Source organism: Girardinichthys multiradiatus, chromosome 19 (assembly GCF_021462225.1).
Source record: "Girardinichthys multiradiatus isolate DD_20200921_A chromosome 19, DD_fGirMul_XY1, whole genome shotgun sequence".
NCBI lineage: Eukaryota > Metazoa > Chordata > Actinopteri > Cyprinodontiformes > Goodeidae > Girardinichthys > Girardinichthys multiradiatus.
In genome coordinates, this window is record NC_061811.1 from 35,830,335 (window position 1) to 35,854,651 (window position 24,317).

General features: G+C 40.6%; 1 protein-coding gene across 3 annotated transcripts in view; it reads left to right on the top strand.

The window, feature by feature from the left end:
- klc1a (kinesin light chain 1a) overlaps positions 1 to 24,317 on the top strand; it is a 58,003-nt gene that overhangs the window by 1,838 nt on the left and 31,848 nt on the right. For all 3 annotated transcript variants that reach the window (XM_047345979.1, XM_047345980.1, XM_047345982.1), the window contains exons 2-7: positions 5,487 to 5,754; positions 8,322 to 8,552; positions 11,624 to 11,702; positions 14,340 to 14,568; positions 16,318 to 16,405; positions 18,617 to 18,718. In XM_047345979.1, coding sequence (XP_047201935.1) covers positions 5,488 to 5,754; positions 8,322 to 8,552; positions 11,624 to 11,702; positions 14,340 to 14,568; positions 16,318 to 16,405; positions 18,617 to 18,718 — 996 coding nt within the window. In that variant the 5' untranslated portion in view covers position 5,487. The remainder of the gene's footprint in view (positions 1 to 5,486; positions 5,755 to 8,321; positions 8,553 to 11,623; positions 11,703 to 14,339; positions 14,569 to 16,317; positions 16,406 to 18,616; positions 18,719 to 24,317) is intronic.

The following is a 24,317-nucleotide window of genomic DNA, read 5'->3' on the forward strand; positions in this document are numbered from 1 at the left end:
TAATATGCTTCGATCTAAACAGCTTCATAGTATTTCTGTATCATTTTATGTTTGGTGTTATTGTCTTGCTGAAAGGTGAAACTCTGCAGCTTCCAACAGGTTTTCTTCCAGGATTGTTCTGCATTCAGTTCTATCTAACTTCACATCAGTACTCCTCAGCTTTGCTCTCCCTGCTGAAAAACAAACAGTGACACACAAAGCAGGAAAACGCTGAAGACCCAACTGAACTAATTTACAGTTCAAATTTCGTGAACCTCCGATTTATGAATTTTTAAGGAATGTTTTTCCGTAGTAAATGGTCAATGGTCTGCGCTTTATCAAGTCTCCAGAGACCCCAAAGCTCTTTACATTACAGTCAGTCATCCATCCGTTCATACACACTTTCACACACTGACAGTGGTAGACTACACTGGGGCAGACCGACAGAATCGAGGCTGCCACACAATCGGCGCCACAGAGCCCTCTGGCCACCCTCAGCAGGCAAGGTCTTGCCCAAGGACACAACAACTGAGACAGACATAACGGGAGTTCGAAACGGCCATCCACCGGTTACAGGACGAACGTCCCTACCACTCCCGCCACCGTCGCCCTGGGAAAGGTTTATGTTTTGGTTGATAAATGTCAAAATATACATTGAAATGAGTTTGATTACCAAGGGAATTTTTCTGGAGCCAAAGTGGTTGGTTATCTAGTACCATCTAACCCTTTTCTATCTTTAAACCAAGTTTGAATATACAGGAAGTCTTTTTGGTTTTGAAACCTATAAATTTGAAAGTTGTTTTCATGACATCTTTTGTTGAACAGAACAATCGTATCCCAGGCTTTTAAGTATTGAGGTAACTTTTTTTGTCAGACTAGCTGGGTATGCAGGTTCTGATGATTCTGTGAATCTCTGCCAATGGTTCTTGATCCTGAGGGTGTAGTAACACCTGCCACTTTTGTTTTCCTGTTAGTCCGGGCCTTTTGTGCAGGCGTGAATACACTCAAGCGAACTCAAGTGTGGACCAAACAACCGGACCGAGACCCACTTTTTGAGGTGGTCTTGGTCCGCTTCCAAACAAACTCTGGTGCGGTTTGCTTCTGGTGTGAATACAAACCGACCTCGATCCGACCCAACTACAGAAAAAATATGTTTCTTTGGACTTAACAATCCACCATAGCAGTGAACGTTATACAGAAATCTTACCTGAATTACGTTCTGTTCCTTAGCAACACTACTGCCTGCGTGTTTCAGGTCGCTGCAAAGCACAGCGTCTCCTTCAGCTTGCAGCACACATTCTCCAACGGGGTTCCAAAATTATGAATAGAACGTCGCAACATGTGTTTAATGAGCTGCTCTTGACCCTCACAATGATACTACAGCTGTAATAACGGCATAAATATGCAGAAATACAGCAAACATTACTTCCAAGATAGTTTTCCTCCATTTCTGGATCTGTGCTCTCTCCTGCCCCCATCATTTCTGTCTAATGGGAGCAGTGATCGTCACCTGCTTGGCTTTGTTTACAAGTTATAGTTCACTTGCAAAAAATACAGTATGAAAGCAAACTGCACCAAACAAAAAAACCTCCAAAAAACTAAAGTCTACTCTTGGTCCAGACCAAACAAGCGGACCAAAGGACTTTCATGGTGCGAATACTCTGTAGTGTTTAATCATGTTCTTGGTATTTGGGTTGCTGTTTCTGCCTCAGTTCTTTCAGTATGTTTTGGCGTCAGTGCAGCAATAATCATTTCGAATCATTTAGGAATTGTCATTGGCTGACACAGAGGCCCACGCCTATACCTAATTAATATCAATAACAGTTTTATGAAAATGGTGCAACTTTAAAGTACAATAAAATAAACTATGTTTTCCAACTGTTACATGGTCTCCATTAATATTGTGACTGTCTCCCAGTTAACAGACTCACCAATTCCATATGCTGCAGTTTTCCTCTATTTTGACACGTATTCGGTCCCAAAAAGAACAGCTGTTTGTTTCTGAAGATAAATCTCTGGACACATCTATAAGCTAATTTCCTGCGCCAGCTGATGAGGTTCTACTGTGGAACAGTTTGCAGACGTTCACCGCCAGCACTAACATGTTTACCCTGTTTTCATATGATGTGGTCATAAATTGACTTGTAAACATATTTAATTGTGGTTTCAGTTAAATCTTGCATGCAGAAAACATTCTCATGCTTTATAAGCTTGTCACTTTTCTTTGGATGTTATCAAATTTAACCGCTGGTGTTCCCGTCGCGCTCTTTACAGTTCTTTGTAAAACAAAGAATTTTTTATGTTCATATTCAAGCACAGAGCAGGTCACAGGACTGCAGCTCTTAATACAGTCTATTTTGCGAACATCATGTAATGGATGAAATACATGTTTAGAAATTGATAGGAAAACCCCTGATATATTAGATGAACAAAGTAATGTATGGATAAATTGAAGTTTTGTAAGCCATGCACACAAAGTTGGCTGCGAAGGCACACAGCTTGCTAGGGCCGCAACTAACATAAGATCCTACAGGAACAACACTTTACAAGAGGTTCCTATGAACATGGTGTTAAAATGCTGTAATCAGGACCTTGAACAAGATCTGGACATTTATTGTCTCCATATTCAAAGAAATTCCAATCTGTAGTGTTAACATCAGATGTTTCTTATCTGTTGGGCTCGTTAAGGTTAAAAAGGTTAAAAACTCTCTATTAAAGTAGAACATTAAAATAATATTTTAAGTTGCATTTTCCACCACCTTTATAAGCTTTAGGTGTTGAGTCCTAGTCTACCTACATCTGAAGGTAAAATTTACTTACTCAGCATTTAAGCGATTTACTAACGGCGCATCTCTGAAACCCTTTTGGTAATAAAATAGTTTGTTGTTATGAAAAGATTTTTTGCCTCTAGTTAATTTCACAAACAATCCATACTTGCTTCACCGTCTTCATTTGTAACGCCTGTTTTCCGCCTTTCTACCCCTGTACAATACGAATGCAGTGTCAGCTTCCAACTTCCTGTTCATCTGATAGGCTGCGGGCTGCTTGCTGTGTCACATGGAACGATCAGAGCTGCCGACTTTCCTCAGTCATCCCTGTCCATGAAGGCTCGCGGTCTTCTCTTTGGCGCTTTCACTAGCATCTGAAATGTGTGGGAGGTCATACTGAATTCAGTATCTTCACCTGGTCCTATAGAAGCTTTTACATAAAGGTGGGCCATCTGCTTCATTACACCATCAGGGAGAAGAATGATGACACACCTATGAGTTTCAATTTATTATTTTCAGTGACTCAATCACAGTGGTTTTATAATCATCCATCTGAATTCAGTGGAGTTTGACAAATTTGCTTAAAGATATTTATTCAATAGCCTGCTAGAGGTTTTGCCAAAGCATACCAATCCTTTTATGCGTGTGTGTGTGTGTGTGTGTGTGATTACAAAGCAAAGAAGTCGCAGAGTGTGGAGAAGTAAACTGAGACTATATTCAGTGTGTGAGGAGAGGTTATTGAATCACTCCTGCATCATAGCAGAGCACATATAGTCTCTTTCTATAAGCACCACAAGCGACAAGAAACTAATCATGTTCTATAACTTTATTATCCCACCAATGATAAGCAGTTTATTAGAGAAGACATTTATTTAAAAAGCAGGATTTGTATTAGAGGTTTGTGTGCAACAGTGTACCTTCTGTATCCAGTATCTGGAAATCCAACCCAGATCACAGCCCTCAGAGTTGTCTGCAGACAGCAACCTTAACATCTGTGGTTCGGTTTAACCAGGCTGTTCTAATGACGCCAAAGAACCTTTGTTTCTTCCATAGGATGCTACAACGCCTTGCAAAAGTGATCATACCCTTTTAACTTTTTCACATTTTATCTTGTCACAACAGGAAACTATTGGATGTGTTTTTATTGGATTATGACTGACAGGCCAAGACAATGTAGCACAATATTGTGAAGTGCAAGGACCAAAGTATTCATACAAATAAAAATCTGTTAATTGTGCCATACATATAAATTTAGTCCCAGTGAGTGAATACCTTGTTTGTTGAAATAACAGCTACATGAACTTTGCACCTGGCTCATTCTTTGCTCAAGCTTGGTCTGACTGAAAGGAGTGTCTCTTAACATCAGTTTTCAAAATTTTCCATATTTTCTTTTTTTCCCCTGATTAGTAGTTGGCCCTATTCATCTTCTCATCAACTCCAACCAGCTTCCCTGTGCCTGTTAAATAAAAGCATCTCCACAGCTTGATGCTGCCACCACCATGTTTTAATGTAAGGATGTTGTGTCCAGGGTGATGTACAGTGGTAGTTTTGTACCTGAATAAGCATTTTGTTTGCTGGCTAAAACATTCACTTTTGCTCTCACCTGACCATCACACCTTCTTTACATTTACCATGTCACTATTACTTATGGCAAACTGCAAACAGGACTTAAGTAACTTTTTTTCAGTAATGGCTTTCTTTCTGACATTCTTGCGTAAAGATCAGATTTGTGGAGTGTGCAACAGTTGTCCCGTCAGCAGATTCTCCCGCTCCAGTTGTTTCCCTTGCTGCTCCAAGGTTACAATGAACCTCATAGCTGCTTCTATGACAAATACCTTCCTTACTTGGCCTATTGAACATGGGACAGGCCATTTACCATTGCGTATGGAGGTTTCTAGAACAGGTAGATGAGTCTATGCTTTGCTATGAGGCAGCTTCAGCAGAGAGGTCTATTAACTTTTGACCTTTACCTACTCCAGAAAGGTCTGTACACCAAGAAGCCTCCAGCCAGACACAATTTGTATGATCCTTTGTTTAGGCCAGTATTGTTTTTCTCCATCAGCCGTGTATATAGAATGAAAGGAAGACAAAGTCCTAGCAAGGCAATAAACTGTTGAGTGTCTCACATGAGACCAGAAGAATTTGTTGTGATAGAAGCATCTGATGGAGATCTTTTTTTATCTTAATCATTGTCTTGTATTTCCTCGAGATACTGTTTTCTTTTTATAGTGGCAGTTGCAACAACCATTATCACTTATGAACTCATTTTCTTCTATATTTTTTATGTTTGGGCCAAAACAAGTAAATCCTTATATCAGCAAGGTGAGTATTTAGATAGCATTGATAGCATTGACCATCCTTTGTTAAGGTCCTGACTGCTCGAGTGGGCTAGTGGGCACCCTTCATCAGCTGCCTTGTAAAGGGTCAAGCGTCTAAACAACCCTGTGCTTCCTCTGACACCACACAGAAAGTGAGAAAAGCTAACTTTCCTCTTTAACAATTCCCCCACCAAAGAGTGCTGTAGTTACTGCAAACAGGTTGGGCTAACCACAACACTCAGTTTCCTGATTAGGTCATTTCTCAGTGCATCTCTGTTAATCTTGAGCACCTCATCTTTTTGCAAAGTACATATTAAATGCTATTATTATAAAATATTCTGCACTAAATTATCATTAAGGAATGATGCAGTATGCAAGTCAGTAACTAGAACGTTTCTTTTACTGTCATTGAAATCTGTAGGATGCGTGAGGACATGTCCACCATGGTTTGCGTGAAGGAGGAGGAGGACCCGGGGGAGAAACTGTCTCAGGATGAGATCATCTCCCGAACCAAGCAGGTGATCCAGGGACTGGAAGCGTTAAAGCAAGAACATCATTCCATCATGGAAGGCCTGCTGGGCACGCTGCATTGCCTGAAGAAGGATGAAGAAGGTGTCCTGGTGGAGGAGAAGTCACACATGATCCAGAAGTCCCTGGAGATGCTGGAACTTGGTCTGAGTGAAGCTCAGGTGTGTAAGCTCAAAGCTTTAGCCAGTTATGAATAATTAACCTTAAAAAACAGGGGGTTTGGTTATTTTCAAGACTGGTGTAACTACTACTGTTTGGATGAGTAAAAAATGATTTGATTACATATTTTGATACATGGTTTAGAACAGGCAATATCTTTAGTCATCTGTGTTCTCTATGAATCTTATAAACACTAGTAAAAAACATAAATAAATATAACAGAAATAAAGTCTGAATTGATGATATTGAAATTAATCTTATTACCTTGCTTAGATTGTTGTTTTAACGTTTTGTGATGAGGTGAAATAGGGTGTGGACTGACATTTAGTTCTGGGTGTTTTGTGGTTTTTATTGTGATGACATGTATTTTAACATGAATTGCAGCCTTTTTTGGCAATAGATTGTAGGGCTATGACTGCATGCCACTGTGTACAGTCAACACCTCGACAGTGCACATGATCAAATAAGCTATTTTACACAGTTGCACACGCGTTCACATTAGGTAGTGCAATTGTTCTCTAAATGGCACATAATAATTGCACTTTATCGCACACTACTCATGAAATGTTAGGGGTATTCAACGTTCTGGTGAATTTTCAGGATGCACCTTAAATGCACTATAACATTTACAGGTGAACTTAATGTGACCTTCTCTAAACTTTTGAAAGCACATGTCCAGCTGTTCAGTGTTTCAGGACATTTTGCACAATTTGCTGTTCTCAAACAAGGAGCTTAACGGTAAAATTCACTATAGGTGTTTGTTTGATGCATGAATCGACCTGTACATTTTTTGGTTCAATAAGACTTTATATTTAAACAGTCCTTCTCATCATCCTTTATTTTTTGACAACACGAGACCAAGACGACACCTAACAGTACGTCACCATGGCGAGGCTTCAAACAGGATGTTCTCAGATGGAAGTGGCCCCTGAGCCCAGAGTGTCAACAGCAGGGTGCAACAGAGATACAGAGAGACTGCAAGAGTCACAGAAAGGCATAGAAGGGGACGTACTTTGGCCACATCACACACAGATGACTGCTTCATTGTGAACAGTGTCCTGGAGGGGATCATGCTTTGCTTCAGTATCTCACAGTACATGTTAGCATTCATGGTTCCCTAAAAGTACTACAGCTTCCCACAGCTGGCAGCACTCGAGCAGCTCCAAATAATTACACTCCCACCACCATGCTTGACTGTAGGCAAGACACACATACTCCTCACCTGGTTGCTGCCACACCTGCTTGACACCATCTGAACCAAATAAGTTTATCTTGCTCTCGTCAGACCACAGGTCATGTTTCCACTAATTCACATCCTCAGTCTTGTCTCTTGTCTTTAGCAAACTGTTTGCAGGACTTCTTGGTCATCATCTTTAGAAGGGGCTTCCTTCTGGGACAAGAGCCATAAAGACCAAATAGGTGCAGTGTCCGGCGTGTGGTCTGAGCTCAGACAGGCTGACCCCCCCCCCCCCTCTTCAGGCGCTGCAGCAATGCTGGCAGCATTTATACGTCTATTTTCAAAAGACAACCTCTGGATGCGAAGCTGACCACATGCACTCAACTTCTTTGGTTAAATGTGGCGAGGCCTGTTTTGAGTGGAACCTGTCCTGTTAAACCCCTGTATGGTCTTGCCCCCTGTGCTGCAGCTCAGTTTCAGGGGGTTGGCAATGTTCCTGTTGCCTGGGGCACCTTTATGTAGAGCAACAACTCTTTTTCAGCTCCTCAGAGTTCTTTGCCCTGAGGTGCCATGTTGAAATTCCAGTGACCCATTTAACACACCTGCTTCTCATTCACACCTGAGACCTTGTAACACTAATGAGTCATTTGACACAAGGGAGGAAAACGGCTAATTGGGCACAATAATAACAGAATTTGGTCAGTGGGAACACAGTATACTACAGCTAGCAGTGATGTGGTGCAGGTTTAACGCAGATCTTTGTAGACAAAATAGAATGAAAATGAGAAGTGAAAAGAAAAGAGCAGAAGTGCACACATTTTTGTTTAAATGGCAAATTGCTTGTTTCATTTCTCCCTTGGAAAACTGATTCACAAATGAGTCATTGTTCATGTTGCAGCCTCTCATCTCCATCTCCAAGCAATCTGATAAAAATACACAGCATGCACAATATGCAGATTTTAATTGACACCTTTTAGTTTGTATTGTTGCAGCTAGGTGGGACTAAAGTCTCTGTACAGCAGACTCATGATCTAATTACATCCATCCTAGCTCTGCGCATAAGACGGCATTAGTTGTATCCTTTCACTGAAACATGGGAGTATACATTTTTAGTTTCTAATGAATGTTCAAAATAGATTAATTTAGTCTGCCTTACAGACTGAGGTGCATCCATCATGAGATTCTTCAGATATTCCTGATTATTAGAAAACCTGAAAACATTTTTACGCCAAAGATGGTCTGAAAACCAGTATAAATATTATAAGGAGGCCATTCTAAGTCCAACTGTTGAAGCAAAATAAGATGTTGTTTATTACACTGAATTCTTTCACAGATCCTGCATTATCTTGGACACATTACATATTTTCTGTGCTTGAACTTCTCTCGGCTTAGGTGATGATGGCACTGTCAAGCCACCTGAGTTCAGTGGAGTCAGAGAAACAAAAGCTCCGGGCTCAAGTACGCAGACTCTGCCAGGAGAACCAGTGGCTGAGGGATGAGCTAGCTGGAACGCAGCAGAAACTGCAGAAGAGTGAGCAGAGCGTGGCCCAGCTTGAGGAGGAGAAGAAGCACTTAGAATTCATGAACCAGCTGAAGAAGTATGATGAGGACCTTTCCCCCTCAGTGAGTGCTCTGTTCATCCTCTCAGAAATGATATCATCTGCAGTGAAACTGATCCATTTCTTGGGATAAGAATATGCGAATCAAACCACATCGGTATTTTACTAACAATTAAGCTAATAAGACATGCCTGTATGAGAGTCTCGCTGTATGATAAGCTTGAGTACAAATACCTACACTGAAATTTAAAATGAATATGTTTCATTTGGTTTCCTTTAAATGTGAAAAGCAGGCTGCTCCCCGGGGGTTAAGCACGCGACCAATGTACGTAGGCCTTAGTCCCCAACGCAGACTGTCGCGGGGATCGAATCCTGGCCCATTGATGCTTTCTGCACTCCCTTACCCCGTTCTTTTCACACCATTTCCTGGTACGTTACTTTCAAAACAAGACACTTTCAAAAATAAAGGCTGCTACAGCCTAAAAATAATAAAAAATATGTGAAAAGCAGCTGATGGGCAGTGTGCCGCCATATACAGGTCCTTCTCAAAATATTAGCATATTGTGATAAAGTTCATTATTTTCCATAATGTCATGATGAAAATGTAACATTCATATATTTTAGATTCATTGCACACTAACTGAAATATTTCAGGTCTTTTATTGTCTTAATATGGATGATTTTGGCATACAGCTCATGAAAACCCAAAATTCCTATCTCACAAAATTAGCATATCATTAAAAGGGTCTCTAAACGAGCTATGAACCTAATCATCTGAATCAACGAGTTAACTCTAAACACCTGCAAAAGATTCCTGAGGCCTTTAAAACTCCCAGCCTGGTTCATCACTCAAAACCCCAATCATGGGTAAGACTGCCGACCTGACTGCTGTCCAGAAGGCCACTATTGACACCCTCAAGCAAGAGGGTAAGACACAGAAAGACATTTCTGAACAAATAGGCTGTTCCCAGAGTGCTGTATCAAGGCACCTCAGTGGGAAGTCTGTGGGAAGGAAAAAGTGTGGCAGAAAACGCTGCACAACGAGAAGAGGTGACCGGACCCTGAGGAAGATTGTGGAGAAGGGCCGATTCCAGACCTTGGGGGACCTGCGGAAGCAGTGGACTGAGTCTGGAGTAGAAACATCCAGAGCCACCGTGCACAGGCGTGTGCAGGAAATGGGCTACAGGTGCCGCATTCCCCAGGTCAAGCCACTTTTGAACCAGAAACAGCGGCAGAAGCGCCTGACCTGGGCTACAGAGAAGCAGCACTGGACTGTTGCTCAGTGGTCCAAAGTACTTTTTTCGGATGAAAGCAAATTCTGCATGTCATTCTGAAATCAAGGTGCCAGAGTCTGGAGGAAGACTGGGGAGAAGGAAATGCCAAAATGCCAGAAGTCCAGTGTCAAGTACCCACAGTCAGTGATGGTCTGGGGTGCCGTGTCAGCTGCTGGTGTTGGTCCACTGTGTTTTATCAAGGGCAGGGTCAATGCAGCTAGCTATCAGGAGATTTTGGAGCACTTCATGCTTCCATCTGCTGAAAAGCTTTATGGAGATGAAGATTTCATTTTTCAGCACGACCTGGCACCTGCTCACAGTGCCAAAACCACTGGTAAATGGTTTACTGACCATGGTATCACTGTGCTCAATTGGCCTGCCAACTCTCCTGACCTGAACCCCATAGAGAATCTGTGGGATATTGTGAAGAGAACGTTGAGAGACTCAAGACCCAACACTCTGGATGAGCTAAAGGCCGCTATCGAAGCATCCTGGGCCTCCATAAGACCTCAGCAGTGCCACAGGCTGATTGCCTCCATGCCACGCCGCATTGAAGCAGTCATTTCTGCCAAAGGATTCCCGACCAAGTATTGAGTGCATAACTGTACATGATTATTTGAAGGTTGATGTTTTTTGTATAAAAAACACTTTTCTTTTATTGGTCGGATGAAATATGCTAATTTTGTGAGATTGGAATTTTGGGTTTTCATGAGCTGTATGCCAAAATCATCCGTATTAAGACAATAAAAGACCTGAAATATTTCAGTTAGTGTGCAATGAATCTAAAATATATGAATGTTAAATTTTCATCATGACATTATGGAAAATAATGAACTTTATCACAATATGCTAATATTTTGAGAAGGACCTGTATGGTTGAGGGCTTTTACAGCCCTGCTCTGCTTTCACACTGTAAAACCTGTTACCGGTCTCAAGCTTTAGTTTGTCTCTGCAAATACCCCTTAAGTTTGACTCTTTTGAAGCAGACCTCCTATCAGCTGGATATGAACTATTTTCCAGAGGTTTGGCTTTCCTAATGAGCTGTGGTGAAGTGCTATTGACAACGGCAAATGATACTTGTTTGTTCATTTTCAAGCTCACCAGATGTGTCTAATCATGAGCAATGAGATGCCCTACATAGTCTTGAACAGATTGTCTTCCATTATTTGTGGAAATATTGAAGCCAATTTTAAATTTTTTTAAAATGTTATTTAAAAAAAATATATATTTTAGTTTGATTATTTGTGTCAAACGGTTTATTTCTTGCATAGTTTTACTTCTACATTCACTGCAGCTTTTCATTATACAGATGCATAATTAACAATTGTACCCAGCATTGAGACCAGATTTTGTAGACTAATTTTGGGTTTGGGGGTACCCTTATAGTGCCACAGAATGTAAATAGTTTGTTTGCAGATAATTCTCAGTGAGAAGACCTTGAGGAGAAGAACGGACAAGAAATCCTAATTGTTGTTTGGAAAAGTGCTCGGAAAGGTGGTGTAATATAGAGGATAGCAAAGTTGGTTTTGTCCAAAACACATACAGATTGTGTGTACAGCTTCTCAGGGTTGGTGTTTAGGTGATGTTTAAAAATGGAAAAAGGTCTGGATGTACACTTGTTTGGAAAATAATTTCAATAAAGAAAAAAACAAAAATACAAAACAAAATGAAGAAAACAAAATAATAATAATTGTACCAAATATTAACACAAGATTTTTCCGTTCAGAATAGTGCAGAATGGGTGTTTTGAAGGTGCATTTGTTCCTGTATTTGCAGTAAAAAAATGCCTTTCTCATCTCATCTCCTTCACTTTTTCTTTTAAATCTCTTCTCTGCATTTTGTTCCTTTTTTGACCTATCAGGAAGAAAAGGAGTGTGACTCCAGTAAGGAGACACTGGATGACCTCTTTCCAGATGACCAGGATGACCAAGCTCCAGGCAGTAAGTGTTTCATCTTCTCTAATCTGCTCCTTGTTGTTAACTTTGGGCCTTACCCTAGTATTCACTTACCCTAAACCTTTTCACATTTTGCCATGCCACAGCCAGTAAACATCTATTTTAGTGAAATTCTTGACAAACCAACATTAGGTAGCTTATAAATGTAAAGTGAAGCAAAAATGGTACATGGTTTTATTTTCTTTTACATGTAAAAATCTTAAGTCCTATCACGGAGGAGTGGCAGAGATCCACACCTCAGGAGGCCTGTTGGAGGCTGCAAAAGACTCGAGTCTGGGTGGTGTATTTCCAAAGTCTAGACATAGGGGGGGCTGAATACTATTAAATGTCCAAATTTTCCGATTTTATTTGTAAAAAACATTATACTTGCACTATTTTATGTTTGTCTATCAAACAAAATCCAGATATAATACACCAAAGTTTGTTCAGAGTATGAATACTGTTGCAAGGCACTGCAGTGTATATCAGCAAGGTCCCTACTTGTCAAACAGTAGTTATACAAGAAATGCTTTTTTTGAAATTTATGTCATTGCTATTCTTTTGTACACATCAGATGTATTTTTGACTGTTTAAATTTTGGAAATTATTTTCCAATTTTACACTTTTGGTATTTTCAGAATTTTAAGGATTAAGACCTACAAATGAATGTATTAAAAATACAGAGTGGGTGGTGAGAATCACACTTAAAGTAACTCGCTTATTCAAAAATACGCTATACCTGCATTTTAAAACGTCTGTTGTTTACAAAAATATCAGCCAGAATACTATATGTCTGTAGCTTCTATGTTCAGACTCTGGACTAAATGAAAATATTCATTGTAGACTAGAGCTTGCAGAGGAACCTGTTTATTTATGTTGCATTCATGAACATAAAGTAGAAAAGAATAGTCTCTCTCACTTCACTTCAATAAATAAATGGAAGAATGCCTTGGTTGGCATAGATTCATTTGAATATACCCTGCTGCAAGGTATTGTGAATGTGAAATAAACTATTTACAACATGTGAGATTTCTAAGGAGAGGGATGTGTAGTGGTATATGAAGAAGAGGCCTCATCAAATGTCCTCCTGACCGGCATTCATCTCCTTTCAGTGACAGAGGTGCCTGAGGCTCTGTTCTTGTAGGAGGGGGATGCTGGGCAAGTGCTAGAGAAGATTAGATTTACCTCGGCCCTGAGCTGCTTCAGACAGCCAGACTAGGTTCTGGGGTTTTGTAAATTGCTGTCAGCAGGATAAGAATAATGGGGATGACAGCCTGTCTTCATTTGAATCAGCTCAGAGCTTAAAGGCCAATTTTGCACGCCAATATTTACATCTTACTGCGGTAAATACAATTACTGTGTCACCAAATGAGCACTTCTAGGGTTTCTTTAGCTTGCCTGAATTAAAGTAAAAATTTTTGTGACTTGGTTGTACCGTGAAATAACCTAACTGTAAAGTAAATGTTCCAAAGTCTTTAAACCTTTTGATATTTTCTTACAATAAACGTAAATGCATTTATTGGACTTTTATGAGTTAACTATAAAGTAGAATTAAAATGATATATGGTTTTAATTTGTTTTATGAATAAAAACCTGAAAAGTATGGTGTGTTTACACTGATTCTCCTTGGACAGATGGGTCCGGTCAGGTAAGCTACTGACAGGACAGTTGTTTATTCCACACATCTCTCCTTTGTTGTAAAGTAGCAGGAAGAAAGGCATTTTTAAAAGGAAGCCATAAGGAGATCCACTTAAAGTTTGCTACAAACCATGAAGGAGCCATGGTGAACATGCTACAGAAACTGCTCTGTTCAGATGAGACCAAACCTGAACTGTTTTGCCTAAATACAAAATGCTTCGTGTAGAGGAAAACTAACAGTGCATATTACCCTGAACACTCCATACCCTGGTGAAACATAGATGTGGCCACATCATGCTGTGGGGCTGCTTTTCCTCAGCTCTGACAGGGAAGGTGGTCAGCGATAGGTGGAGCTGGATAGAGTGGAGGGTCACCTTCCAGCAGGACAAGCCTAAACATACAGCTACAATGGAATGCTTCAGGTTAAAGCATCTTCATGTGTTAGGCCAATCAGAGTACCTCAAGAGGTGAATTTCTGTTTTGTGTTGGTCTGTCATATAAAACCTGAATACAATAAAATAAAGGTTGTAGTTGTAATTTGACAAAATGTAGAAGTATCCAAAGAAAAGCAATGAAATTGCAAGTTATGCAACATTGTGGTTACCATGACTGCATCCTCCATTAAGATAGTAAATATAGGCAGAATGCAACCAAAAAGAAAGGTATGTTCAATTCAGCTTTATTTTGTTTTTTAGTTATTTACTTTATATTACGTTTTCAGATATGCTCGTTTTCACCTAAAAAGTTTGAAAATCCTCAAACACAATTTGATCCAAATGCTCCTGTAGGTACTGCATAAAACACTTTTTATTCTGTTAAATCAGGCATTCTTCAAAAAAAAAAAGCTCCATAATAAAGACTCTCTGTTGCTGGAATTTCCTTGTTCACTCTCAGCCTTTAAAGGTGAAGCTTCCAGTTCCAGCTTGTTCTATTATGTGACAGTGATGCACGACAATAATACTGGATTTTGCAATATCCTTTTGTTTCTCTTCTTTGTGTGTCTAGTCCAGCCGGCTCATGGTAGCGCTGCAGCAGCAGCTGCCCAGCAGGGAGGTTATGAGATCCCAGCCCGTCTTAGGACCCTCCACAACCTGGTAATCCAGTATGCCTCCCAGGGCAGGTATGAGGTGGCTGTGCCCCTCTGCAAACAGGCCTTGGAAGACCTGGAGAAGACCTCTGGACACGATCACCCAGATGTAGCCACCATGCTCAACATCCTGGCGCTTGTTTACAGGTCAGTCCAGCTTGTTAATGTACAATTATTTAGGCATACTTAGGCATTTCACTGTATTGGAATAGCTCACTATGCCAAGTAGGAATCTACAGGTCCTTCTCAAAATATTAGCATATTGTGATAAAGTTCATTATTTTCCATAATGTCATGATGAAAATTTAACATTCATATATTTTAGATTCATTGCACACTAACTGAAATATTTCAGGTCTTTTATTGTCTTAATACGGATGATTTTGGCATACAGCTCATGAAAACCTAAAATTCCTATCTCACAAAATTAGCATATCATTAAAAGGGTCTCTAAACGAGCTATGAACCTAATCATCTGAATCAACGAGTTAACTCTAAACACCTGCAAAAGATTCCTGAGGCCTTTAAAACTCCCAGCCTGGTTCATCACTCAAAACCCCAATCATGGGTAAGACTGCCGACCTGACTGCTGTCCAGAAGGCCACTATTGACACCCTCAAGCAAGAGGGTAAGACACAGAAAGACATTTCTGAACGAATAGGCTGTTCCCAGAATGCTGTATCAAGGCACCTCAGTGGGAAGTCTGTGGGAAGGAAAAAGTGTGGCAGAAAACGCTGCACAACGAGAAGAGGTGACCGGACCCTGAGGAAGATTGTGGAGATGGGCCGATTCCAGACCTTGGGGGACCTGCGGAAGCAGTGGACTGAGTCTGGAGTAGAAACATCCAGAGCCACCGTGCACAGGCGTGTGCAGGAAATGGGCTACAGGTGCCGCATACCCCTGACCTGGGCTACAGAGAAGCAGCACTGGACTGTTGCTCAGTGGTCCAAAGTACTTTTTTCGGATGAAAGCAAATTCTGCATGTCATTTGGAAATCAAGGTGCCAGAGTCTGGAGGAAGACTGGGGAGAAGGAAATGCCAAAATGCCAGAAGTCCAGTGTCAAGTACCCACAGTCAGTGATGGTCTGGGGTGCCGTGTCAGCTGCTGGTGTTGGTCCACTGTGTTTTATCAAGGGCAGGGTCAATGCAGCTAGCTATCAGGAGATTTTGGAGCACTTCATGCTTCCATCTGCTGAAAAGCTTTATGGAGATGAAGATTTCATTTTTCAGCACGACCTGGCACCTGCTCACAGTGCCAAAACCACTGGTAAATGGTTTACTGACCATGGTATCACTGTGCTCAATTGGCCTGCCAACTCTCCTGACCTGAACCCCATAGAGAATCTGTGGGATATTGTGAAGAGAACGTTGAGAGACTCAAGACCCAACACTCTGGATGAGCTAAAGGCCGCTATCGAAGCATCCTGGGCCTCCATAAGACCTCAGCAGTGCCACAGGCTGATTGCCTCCATGCCACGCCGCATTGAAGCAGTCATTTCTGCAAAAGGATTCCCGACCAAGTATTGAGTGCATAACTGTACATGATTATTTGAAGGTTGACGTTTTTTGTATTAAAAACACTTTTCTTTTATTGGTCGGATGAAATATGCTAATTTTGTGAGATAGGAATTTTGGGTTTTCATGAGCTGTATGCCAAAATCATCCGTATTAAGACAATAAAAGACCTGAAATATTTCAGTTAGTGTGCAATGAATCTAAAATATATGAATGTTAAATTTTCATCATTACATTATGGAAAATAATGAACTTTATCACAATATGCTAATATTTTGAGAAGGACCTGTATGGTGTCAGTGACTCTACAGTGGGTGGTGGAGGTATTCAGTCTCTGACTGTCTCTCATTGTGTATTTGTCTTTTTATTTCTATCTTTAAGGGATCAGAACAAATACAAGGAAGCAGCCAACCTGCTAAATGATGCTCTGGCCATCAGAGAGAAGACTCTTGGCCGAGACCATCCAGCTGTAAGTATATCTGCCTGGCATAGAAAGGCATTTTATTAATAAAATATTTTTAAACCAAACTGGTGGTCTAGGAAACCCTTTTGGAAATACAATGATTTAATGGAAAATGAAAAAGATGATACCACACTCATGTTTTAACTACAGTGGGGAGAACAAGTATTTGATACACTGCCAATTTTGCAGGAAAATCTGCAAAATTGGCAGTGTATCAAATACTTGTTCTCCCCACTGTATTTATAACTAGCTACGGGGGAGCTGTATACCAGGCCCGGCCGAACTGTATGACAAAGGCATCCTTCAGTGGCCACAGGAAGGCAAGCGATGCTGCGGTCTCGTTATCTTCTGTCAGGCAGGAAAAAACATCTTCAATTAAGGACAAGGGCTTTCTGGTTGCTTCTGTAGCCTCGGAAAGAAAAGTCAAGCAATGCTCGTCTTATTCACTCCCTTTTTGTATCAATTCTGGATTAAGTAAGCAGCAGATCAATACGTGTAGTTACTTTGGATCCAAGGATTGTTTGAAGCAGAAGCCTTATCCTCGCCTGCAAGTTTAAAGGCCTTTAGCTGACACATGGGCTCTCCATCAGCTTCGGTGCACACAGCCGAATTGAGGCCGAGCGGAGGGTGGAAGGTATTTTTGGGTCAAAGATTTCAGCTCTGACTCCTCTTCCTGGGCTGAGCTGGGAGTAGGTTGATTTCATTATTTTAAAAGTTCCCAAAAAGTTCATACCGGCCTTTGTACAGTTCAGAGTCCATGTTCATCTATGGCTGGGGTCCCTACACAATTCAATAAAAAAAACATCAAGCAAAAGTCTGACAGAATAAGCTGTTTGGCACAGAAAAAGATTTAGTGTCAAGAAGCATTGATACAACAAATTAGTAATCAACCTAACACCTTACACTTTTTGTGAGCTAAGTTTATAAAATATACACATATACATTATCTGTAACTGATTCCCTGTTAAGGTAAATTAGTTAAGGAAAAATTCCTATTATTATTTAATATTCTTGTTAAAGAAAACCCCACAACTCTGAGTGCCATGCTGTTCCTGCTTCATACATACATGCAAAAGCTTTTAAGGTTAGAGATAGACTTTGTTAGAGACTGAGATGCGTTTTTATGTTCTCTCACAAAATAAGGTTACACTTTATTGTCACGCACAGAGTGAACACACAAGTCAAAACAACACTATGAAATTCTTACTTTTGTTGCTTCTCTTCCACATGAAAAGCAAAGAAAAAGACAAAGAACCACCAAAAGCTGAACAGCACTGTCATGACCTTTACCTTTCACAATAGAGATAACTGGATTGTAGTAAAACCCATATAGAATTTATACTTTTCAGGTTTTGATCCTTTAAGTTGGTTGCTCAGTGTTATTTCAGTTATATAACAAAAGCATAAATTTCCTTTTGTTTGTGCATTTCACAGTAAGCATTAGCAGGTTGACTAACTATGTTAACCCCAGCAGGCCAGTGTATTTCCTGTCTGGACCCTCATCTCTCTTCAGTTTGTGAAACTGAGTAAGCCTTCCTCACTTCTCTCACAGTCTGCCACTAGGCCCTGATTTGTCTTTCTCTCATTGATTCAGGGATTTATTTTTATATCCTAAACAAATTAAATGTGACAGATATCTCGCCTTTAATCTTGTTTTTTAATCTGCCATTCTGTTTACTGAGATTAGACCTCATTAGTCAGGCCTCACATTAACAGCAGAGATGCAGTGATTAGAGTTTTGTTGCCAATTTCATTCACTAGACCTTAGAAAATTGTGACCTGCCAATACTGATTTTAAAGATTTTGTATTTTCTATAAGGTCTATAATATAAGGAAATATAAATACTACATTTCAATTGTTTTTGTTTTAAGCCTGACTTGTATTTGAGAAGATGTTGTTTAAGATGGCTTGTTGGGAAATCGTTGAATGAATATGGTGAGAAATATTTTGTTGGTTGTAAAAGCTTAGATTGTTTGTTTTTTATATAATTTGTTTTCTTGAAGTTCAATCAACTTGATTATATGACAGGTCACCATAATCACTGTCTGATTGTATGGTGTAATTTATAATGCACATAAGCTTTGCTGTTGTCAATTACTCATTTGTCAAATCAGTTGCACTACACTGGTGTGGGGAGATTGAGTTGTTCATGGAGAAATTTGATCAGGCATTTAAAAACATTGTAAGATACTGAATGTTTTATGTGTCCTTGGTAGGTGGCAGCTACCCTCAACAACCTGGCTGTCTTATATGGGAAGAGAGGGAAGTACAAGGAGGCGGAACCTCTCTGCAAGAGAGCACTGGAGATCAGAGAAAAGGTAGGTCCACCATTATTTGGAGCTCAACAGTTCATTGAAAATAATGACTTGTTCTAGGACTAAACATGTTACTAAGTTTGGATACAACATTGTATGTATGAATGTATGTCCAGTGCCTGGCCAAAGTATTTATAATATTTTGTCACTATAGACTTAAATGAATTTTCTTGGGTTTTCGTGTGATAGATCTACATTAAGTAGTACATAAATGGGAAGTGGAGAGAAAGTTATAATTTTGTATTAAAAGTTTATGGAATTAAAAAATCTGATAAGTACGCCTGAAACATGCATGAAACAACCTTTCTCTGCAATACAGACATACGTCTTTGGGGTATTTCTGCACTAGTTATTGCACCTCTGCACATTTTCGACTCTTGGTGCAGATTCCCAACTGGATTTCGGTTTGAACGTCTGGTTAAATGTAAGGTTTTCTTTTAGGACCTTTAGCTGTGACAAAAACATCTATACATCTATACACATGAACCGACTTTGACCAGAAACCATTCCAATGTATCTCTAGCTGTATGTTTAGGCTCATTCTGCTGAACGGTGAACCTCTGCACCAATCTCAAGTCTTTTGGAGCCTTGAACATGTTTTCCTTGCCAGATTGTGCTGCATTTAGCTCCATCCATCTTCTCATCCGCTGTGACCAGCTTCCCTGTCCCTACTGAAGAAACGCAGCCCCTCAGCATGATGTCAGCTTTTTTCACCACTGGGATGGGATGTTCAGGTTGATGTGCAGTATTGGCTTTCCTCCATGTATGATGTTTTGCACCTTCTTCCACATGTTTGCTGTGTGCCCTGCATAAACCCTGGCAAATCACAAATTGGACTTGTTATGGCTTAGTTTCAACAATGGCAGTCTTATCACTTTTCCATAAAGGCCAGATATTTGTAGTGCACATGTAATGGTTGTCTTGTGAACAGATTCTCCCACCTGAGCTGTGGGTCTCTGTAACTCTTCTGAAGTTGCCATTGGCCTTTGGCCACTGCTTTGATTAAAGCTCTCCTTCCTCGGCCTGTGGATGGTCATGTTTTGGCAGCCTTGCAGTTGTGCCGTATTCTTTTTATTTTTAGATAATTGGTTGAGCATTGCTCTGTCATGTTTAAAGCTTTGGATGTTTTTTAACAACCTAATGCTGCTTTAATATGCTTTATATGCTTCTTGTTCTCTTACAAACCTCTGAGGGGTGGGTCTCAAACTCCAGGTGAGCTGGAGCAGGATGCATCTATAGGCTTCATTCACCACAGTAGTATTGAAGAACTTCAGTTGGAGACCCGTACTCTGAGGTCTTCATAGAACACTTGTATTTATGAGGATATAATCTTATTTATGAGATTATATCGATACAATGTTTGAACCATTGGGTGCACATGGTCCTCAAGAATGGTTTGGTAGTCCTTGGCAGTGACGCGCCCATCTAGCACAAGTATTGTGCCAAGGGAATGCCATGATATGGCAGCCCAACCATCACTGATCAACCCCCATGCTTCACTCTGGGCATGCAACAGTCTGGGTGGTACGCTTCTTTGGGGCTTCTCCACACCGTAACTCTCCCGGATGTGGGGAAAACAGTAAAGGTGGACTCATCAGAGAACAATACATGTTTCAACCCAAGATTTGCGCTCCTTGCACCATTGAAACCGACGTTTGGCATTGGCATGAGTGACCAAAGGTTTGGCTATAGCAGCCCGGCCGTGTATATTGACCATGTGGAGCTCCCGATGGACAGTTCTGGTGGAAACAGGAGAGTTGAGGTGCACATTTACTTCTGCCGTGATTTGGGCAGCCGTGGTTTTATGTTTTTTGGATACAATCCGGGTTAGCAACCGAACATCCCTTTCAGACAGCTTCCTCTTGCGTCCACAGTTAATCCTGTTGGATGTGGTTTGTCCTTCTTGGTGGTATGTTGACATTACCCTGGATACCGTGGCTCTTGATACATCACAAAGACTTGCTGTCTTGGTCACAGATGCGCCAACAAGACGTGCACCAACAATTTGTCCTCTTTTGAACTCTGGTATGTCACCCATAATGTTGTGTGCATTTCAATATTTTGAGCAAAACTGTGCTCTTACCCTGCTAATTGTACGTTCACACTCTGCTCTTACTGGTGCAATGTGCAATCAATGAAGACTGGCTACCAGGCTGGTCCAATTTAGCCATGAAACCTCCCACACTAAAATGACAGGTGTTTCAGTTTCATTGTCCAACCCCTGTAAATAACCCGAGGAATTGGGATTCAGCAATTATCTATCAGAGGAGAAGGTGTTAGAGATCAGGACTAAGTTAATATTGCTAGTAAATTTTCTTTTGATACCTCAAATCCACCATAGTAAACTAAATTGCTTGTTTCAGGGTTTATTGCCTCTCTTTTCACACAGCAAGGTTTTCTTTCTGTTGCTTACCTCTATAGGTCCTTCTCAAAATATTAGCATATTGTGATAAAGTTCATTATTTTCCATAATGTCATGATGAAAATTTAACATTCATATATTTTAGATTCATTGCACACTAACTGAAATATTTCAGGTCTTTTATTGTCTTAATACAGATGATTTTGGCATACAGCTCATGAAAACCCAAAATTCCTATCTCACAAAATTAGCATATTTCATCCAACCAATAAAAGAAAAGTGTTTTTAATACAAAAAACGTCAACCTTCAAATAATCATGTACAGTTATGCACTCAATACTTGGTCGGGAATCCTTTGGCAGAAATGACTGCTTCAATGCAGCGTGGCATGGAGTCAATCAGCCTGTGGCACTGCTGAGGTCTTATGGAGGCCCAGGATGCTTCGATAGCGGCCTTTAGCTCATCCAGAGTGTTGGGTCTTGAGTCTCTCAACGTTCTCTTCACAATATCCCACAGATTCTCTATGGGGTTCAGGTCAGGAGAGTTGGCAGGCCAATTGAGCACAGTGATACCATGGTCAGTAAACCATTTACCAGTGGTTTTGGCACTGTGAGCAGGTGCCAGGTCGTGCTGAAAAATGAAATCTTCATCTCCATAAAGCTTTTCAGCAGATGGAAGCATGAAGTGCTCCAAAATCTCCTGATAGCTAGCTGCATTGACCCTGCCCTTGATAAAACACAGTGGACCAACACCAGCAGCTGACACGGCACCCCAGACCATCACTGACTGTGGGTACTTGACACTGGACTTCTGGCATTTTGGCATTTCCTTCTCCCCAGTCTTCCTCCAGACTCTGGCACCTTGATTTCAGAATGACATGCAGAATTTGCTTTCATCCAAAAAAAGTACTTTGGACCACTGAGCAACAGTCCAGTGCTGCTTCTCTGTAGCCCAGGTCAGGCGCTTCTGCCGCTGTTTCTGGTTCAAAAGTGGCTTGACCTGGGGAATGCGGCACCTGTAGCCCATTTCCTGCACACGCCTGTGCACGGTGGCTCTGGATGTTTCTACTCCAGACTCAGTCCACTGCTTCCGCAGGTCCCCCAAGGTCTGGAATCGGCCCTTCTCCACAATCTTCCTCAGGGTCCGGTCACCTCTTCTCGTTGTGCAGCGTTTTCTGCCACACTTTTTCCTTCCCACAGACTTCCCACTGAGGTGCCTTGATACAGCACTCTGGGAACAGCCTATTTGTTCAGAAATTTCTTTCTGTGTCTTACCCTCTTGCTTGAGGGTGTCAATAGTGGTCTTCTGGACAGCAGTCAGGTCGGCAGTCTTACCCATGATTGGGGTTTTGAGTGATGAACCAGGCTGGAAGTTTTAAAGGCCTCAGGAATCTTTTGCAGGTGTTTAGAGTTAACTCGTTGATTCAGATGATTAGGTTCATAGCTCGTTTAGAGACCCTTTTAATGATATGCTAATTTTGTGAGATAGGAATTTTGGGTTTTCATGAGCTGTATGCCAAAATCATCCGTATTAAGACAATAAAATACCTGAAATATTTCAGTTAGTGTGCAATGAATCTAAAATATATGAATGTTAAATTTTCATCATGACATTATGGAAAATAATGAACTTTATCACAATATGCTAATATTTTGAGAAGGACCTGTATGTCTCTATGAGCAACACAACTGTCAGGGCTGCTGTTTCCCACACTTTCTGTGATGATTCTGATCCCTAATCAGAATTTTGTAGCCAATTATAAGCTTTTATAAAGCTTTGCCCTGGTGAAAGACATTTGAACCAATTCTGATTTTCCTTTTAAGAGTTGTAGTATAAGAACATTAACAATTAAAAATGAGCATAAAATAGATTTTTCTTCCATTCTGACTGCCATGAGCAGTCATTAACTATTTATATTGAGAGCAGAGACAATGTCTTGATGTGAAAGAGATTGTAAGGGTGATGTTTAGATTTCTAATATTTTGCCTAGAAAGAACGGATCCCTACCTTAACTGAGATTTCTAAAAGACTGCCAACATTTCTAAATCTACCCTGTTCGAGGGCAGTTTGAAGGCTCAAAAGATAAGACAAAGCAACTATGCTATAGTTGGTTCAGGCTTCCTGTTATCTCCTAAAAGCATCTCTCTTTGACAAGCTAAATGAACGGCACATGTGTCAACATGCTAAAGAAAATGATTTCCTTTTAAACAGCTACTTCATATGCTTTTTTCTGACTAATACTAAAAACGGCTAAAATCAGTCTTTTTTACCACACACCTTAAGGTGGGTTTCAAGTGTGTGTTTTGTGAAAGGATGGAAGCAGCAAGGCGGATGAAGTCAATCCGTCTCTGTTACGCCCAAGCATCGCCAAGCAAGGTAGTCACAGACAGTGGTGCTTCCAGGCCAAATTTTCCAGGGGGCCCAAGGTGGGGCCTGTGTTTTTTCATGGGGTCAAAGAAAAAAGAATGAAACAAAAGAGAGCAATACTTAATTGTTTATAATAATATGTGAATTTATTTGGAGTATCAACTAAGGGAATTGCTCCTGTCCCCCATTAATGTGGTTGGAAATGTCCTCAAATTAGGCTGCACTGGTGGATCATCTTGCCCTTCTTATATCTGAAAGGAGATGAATCTCTCCATTACAGTCTATACAGTGGTGTGGAAGTGTTTGCCCCCTTCCTGATATTTCTTACATGAGTTTCAGATCATCAAACATATAAAAATGTTAGTCAAAGACATCACAAGTAAACACAAAATTCAGTTTTTAAATGAAGGTTTTTATTATTAAGGGAGAAAGAAAGTCTAAACCTATATGGACCTTTGTGAAAAAGTGATTGCCCCCCATTAAAACATACCTTAACTGTGGTTTATCACACATGTGTTCACTTTCTGCCTGACAAAGCGAAGTAGACCAAAAGATCCTCAAGAAATTCAGGAACAAATGAGAAAGAAAAGGACATAAAGCTATTTCTAAAGCTTTGGGACTCCTGCGAACCACAATGAGAGCCTTTATCTTCAAATGGTGAAAACATGGAACAGTGGTGAACCTTTCCAGGAGTGGCTGACCAACCAAAATTACCCCACATAGGTCAAAGAACACCACAACAACATCCAAAGAACTGCAGGTATCACTTACCTCAGTTAAGGTCAGAGGTCATGCCTCCACCATAAGAAGGAGACTGGGCAAAAATGACCTGCATGGCAGAGTTCAAAAACAAAAATCAGTGCTAAGCAAAAA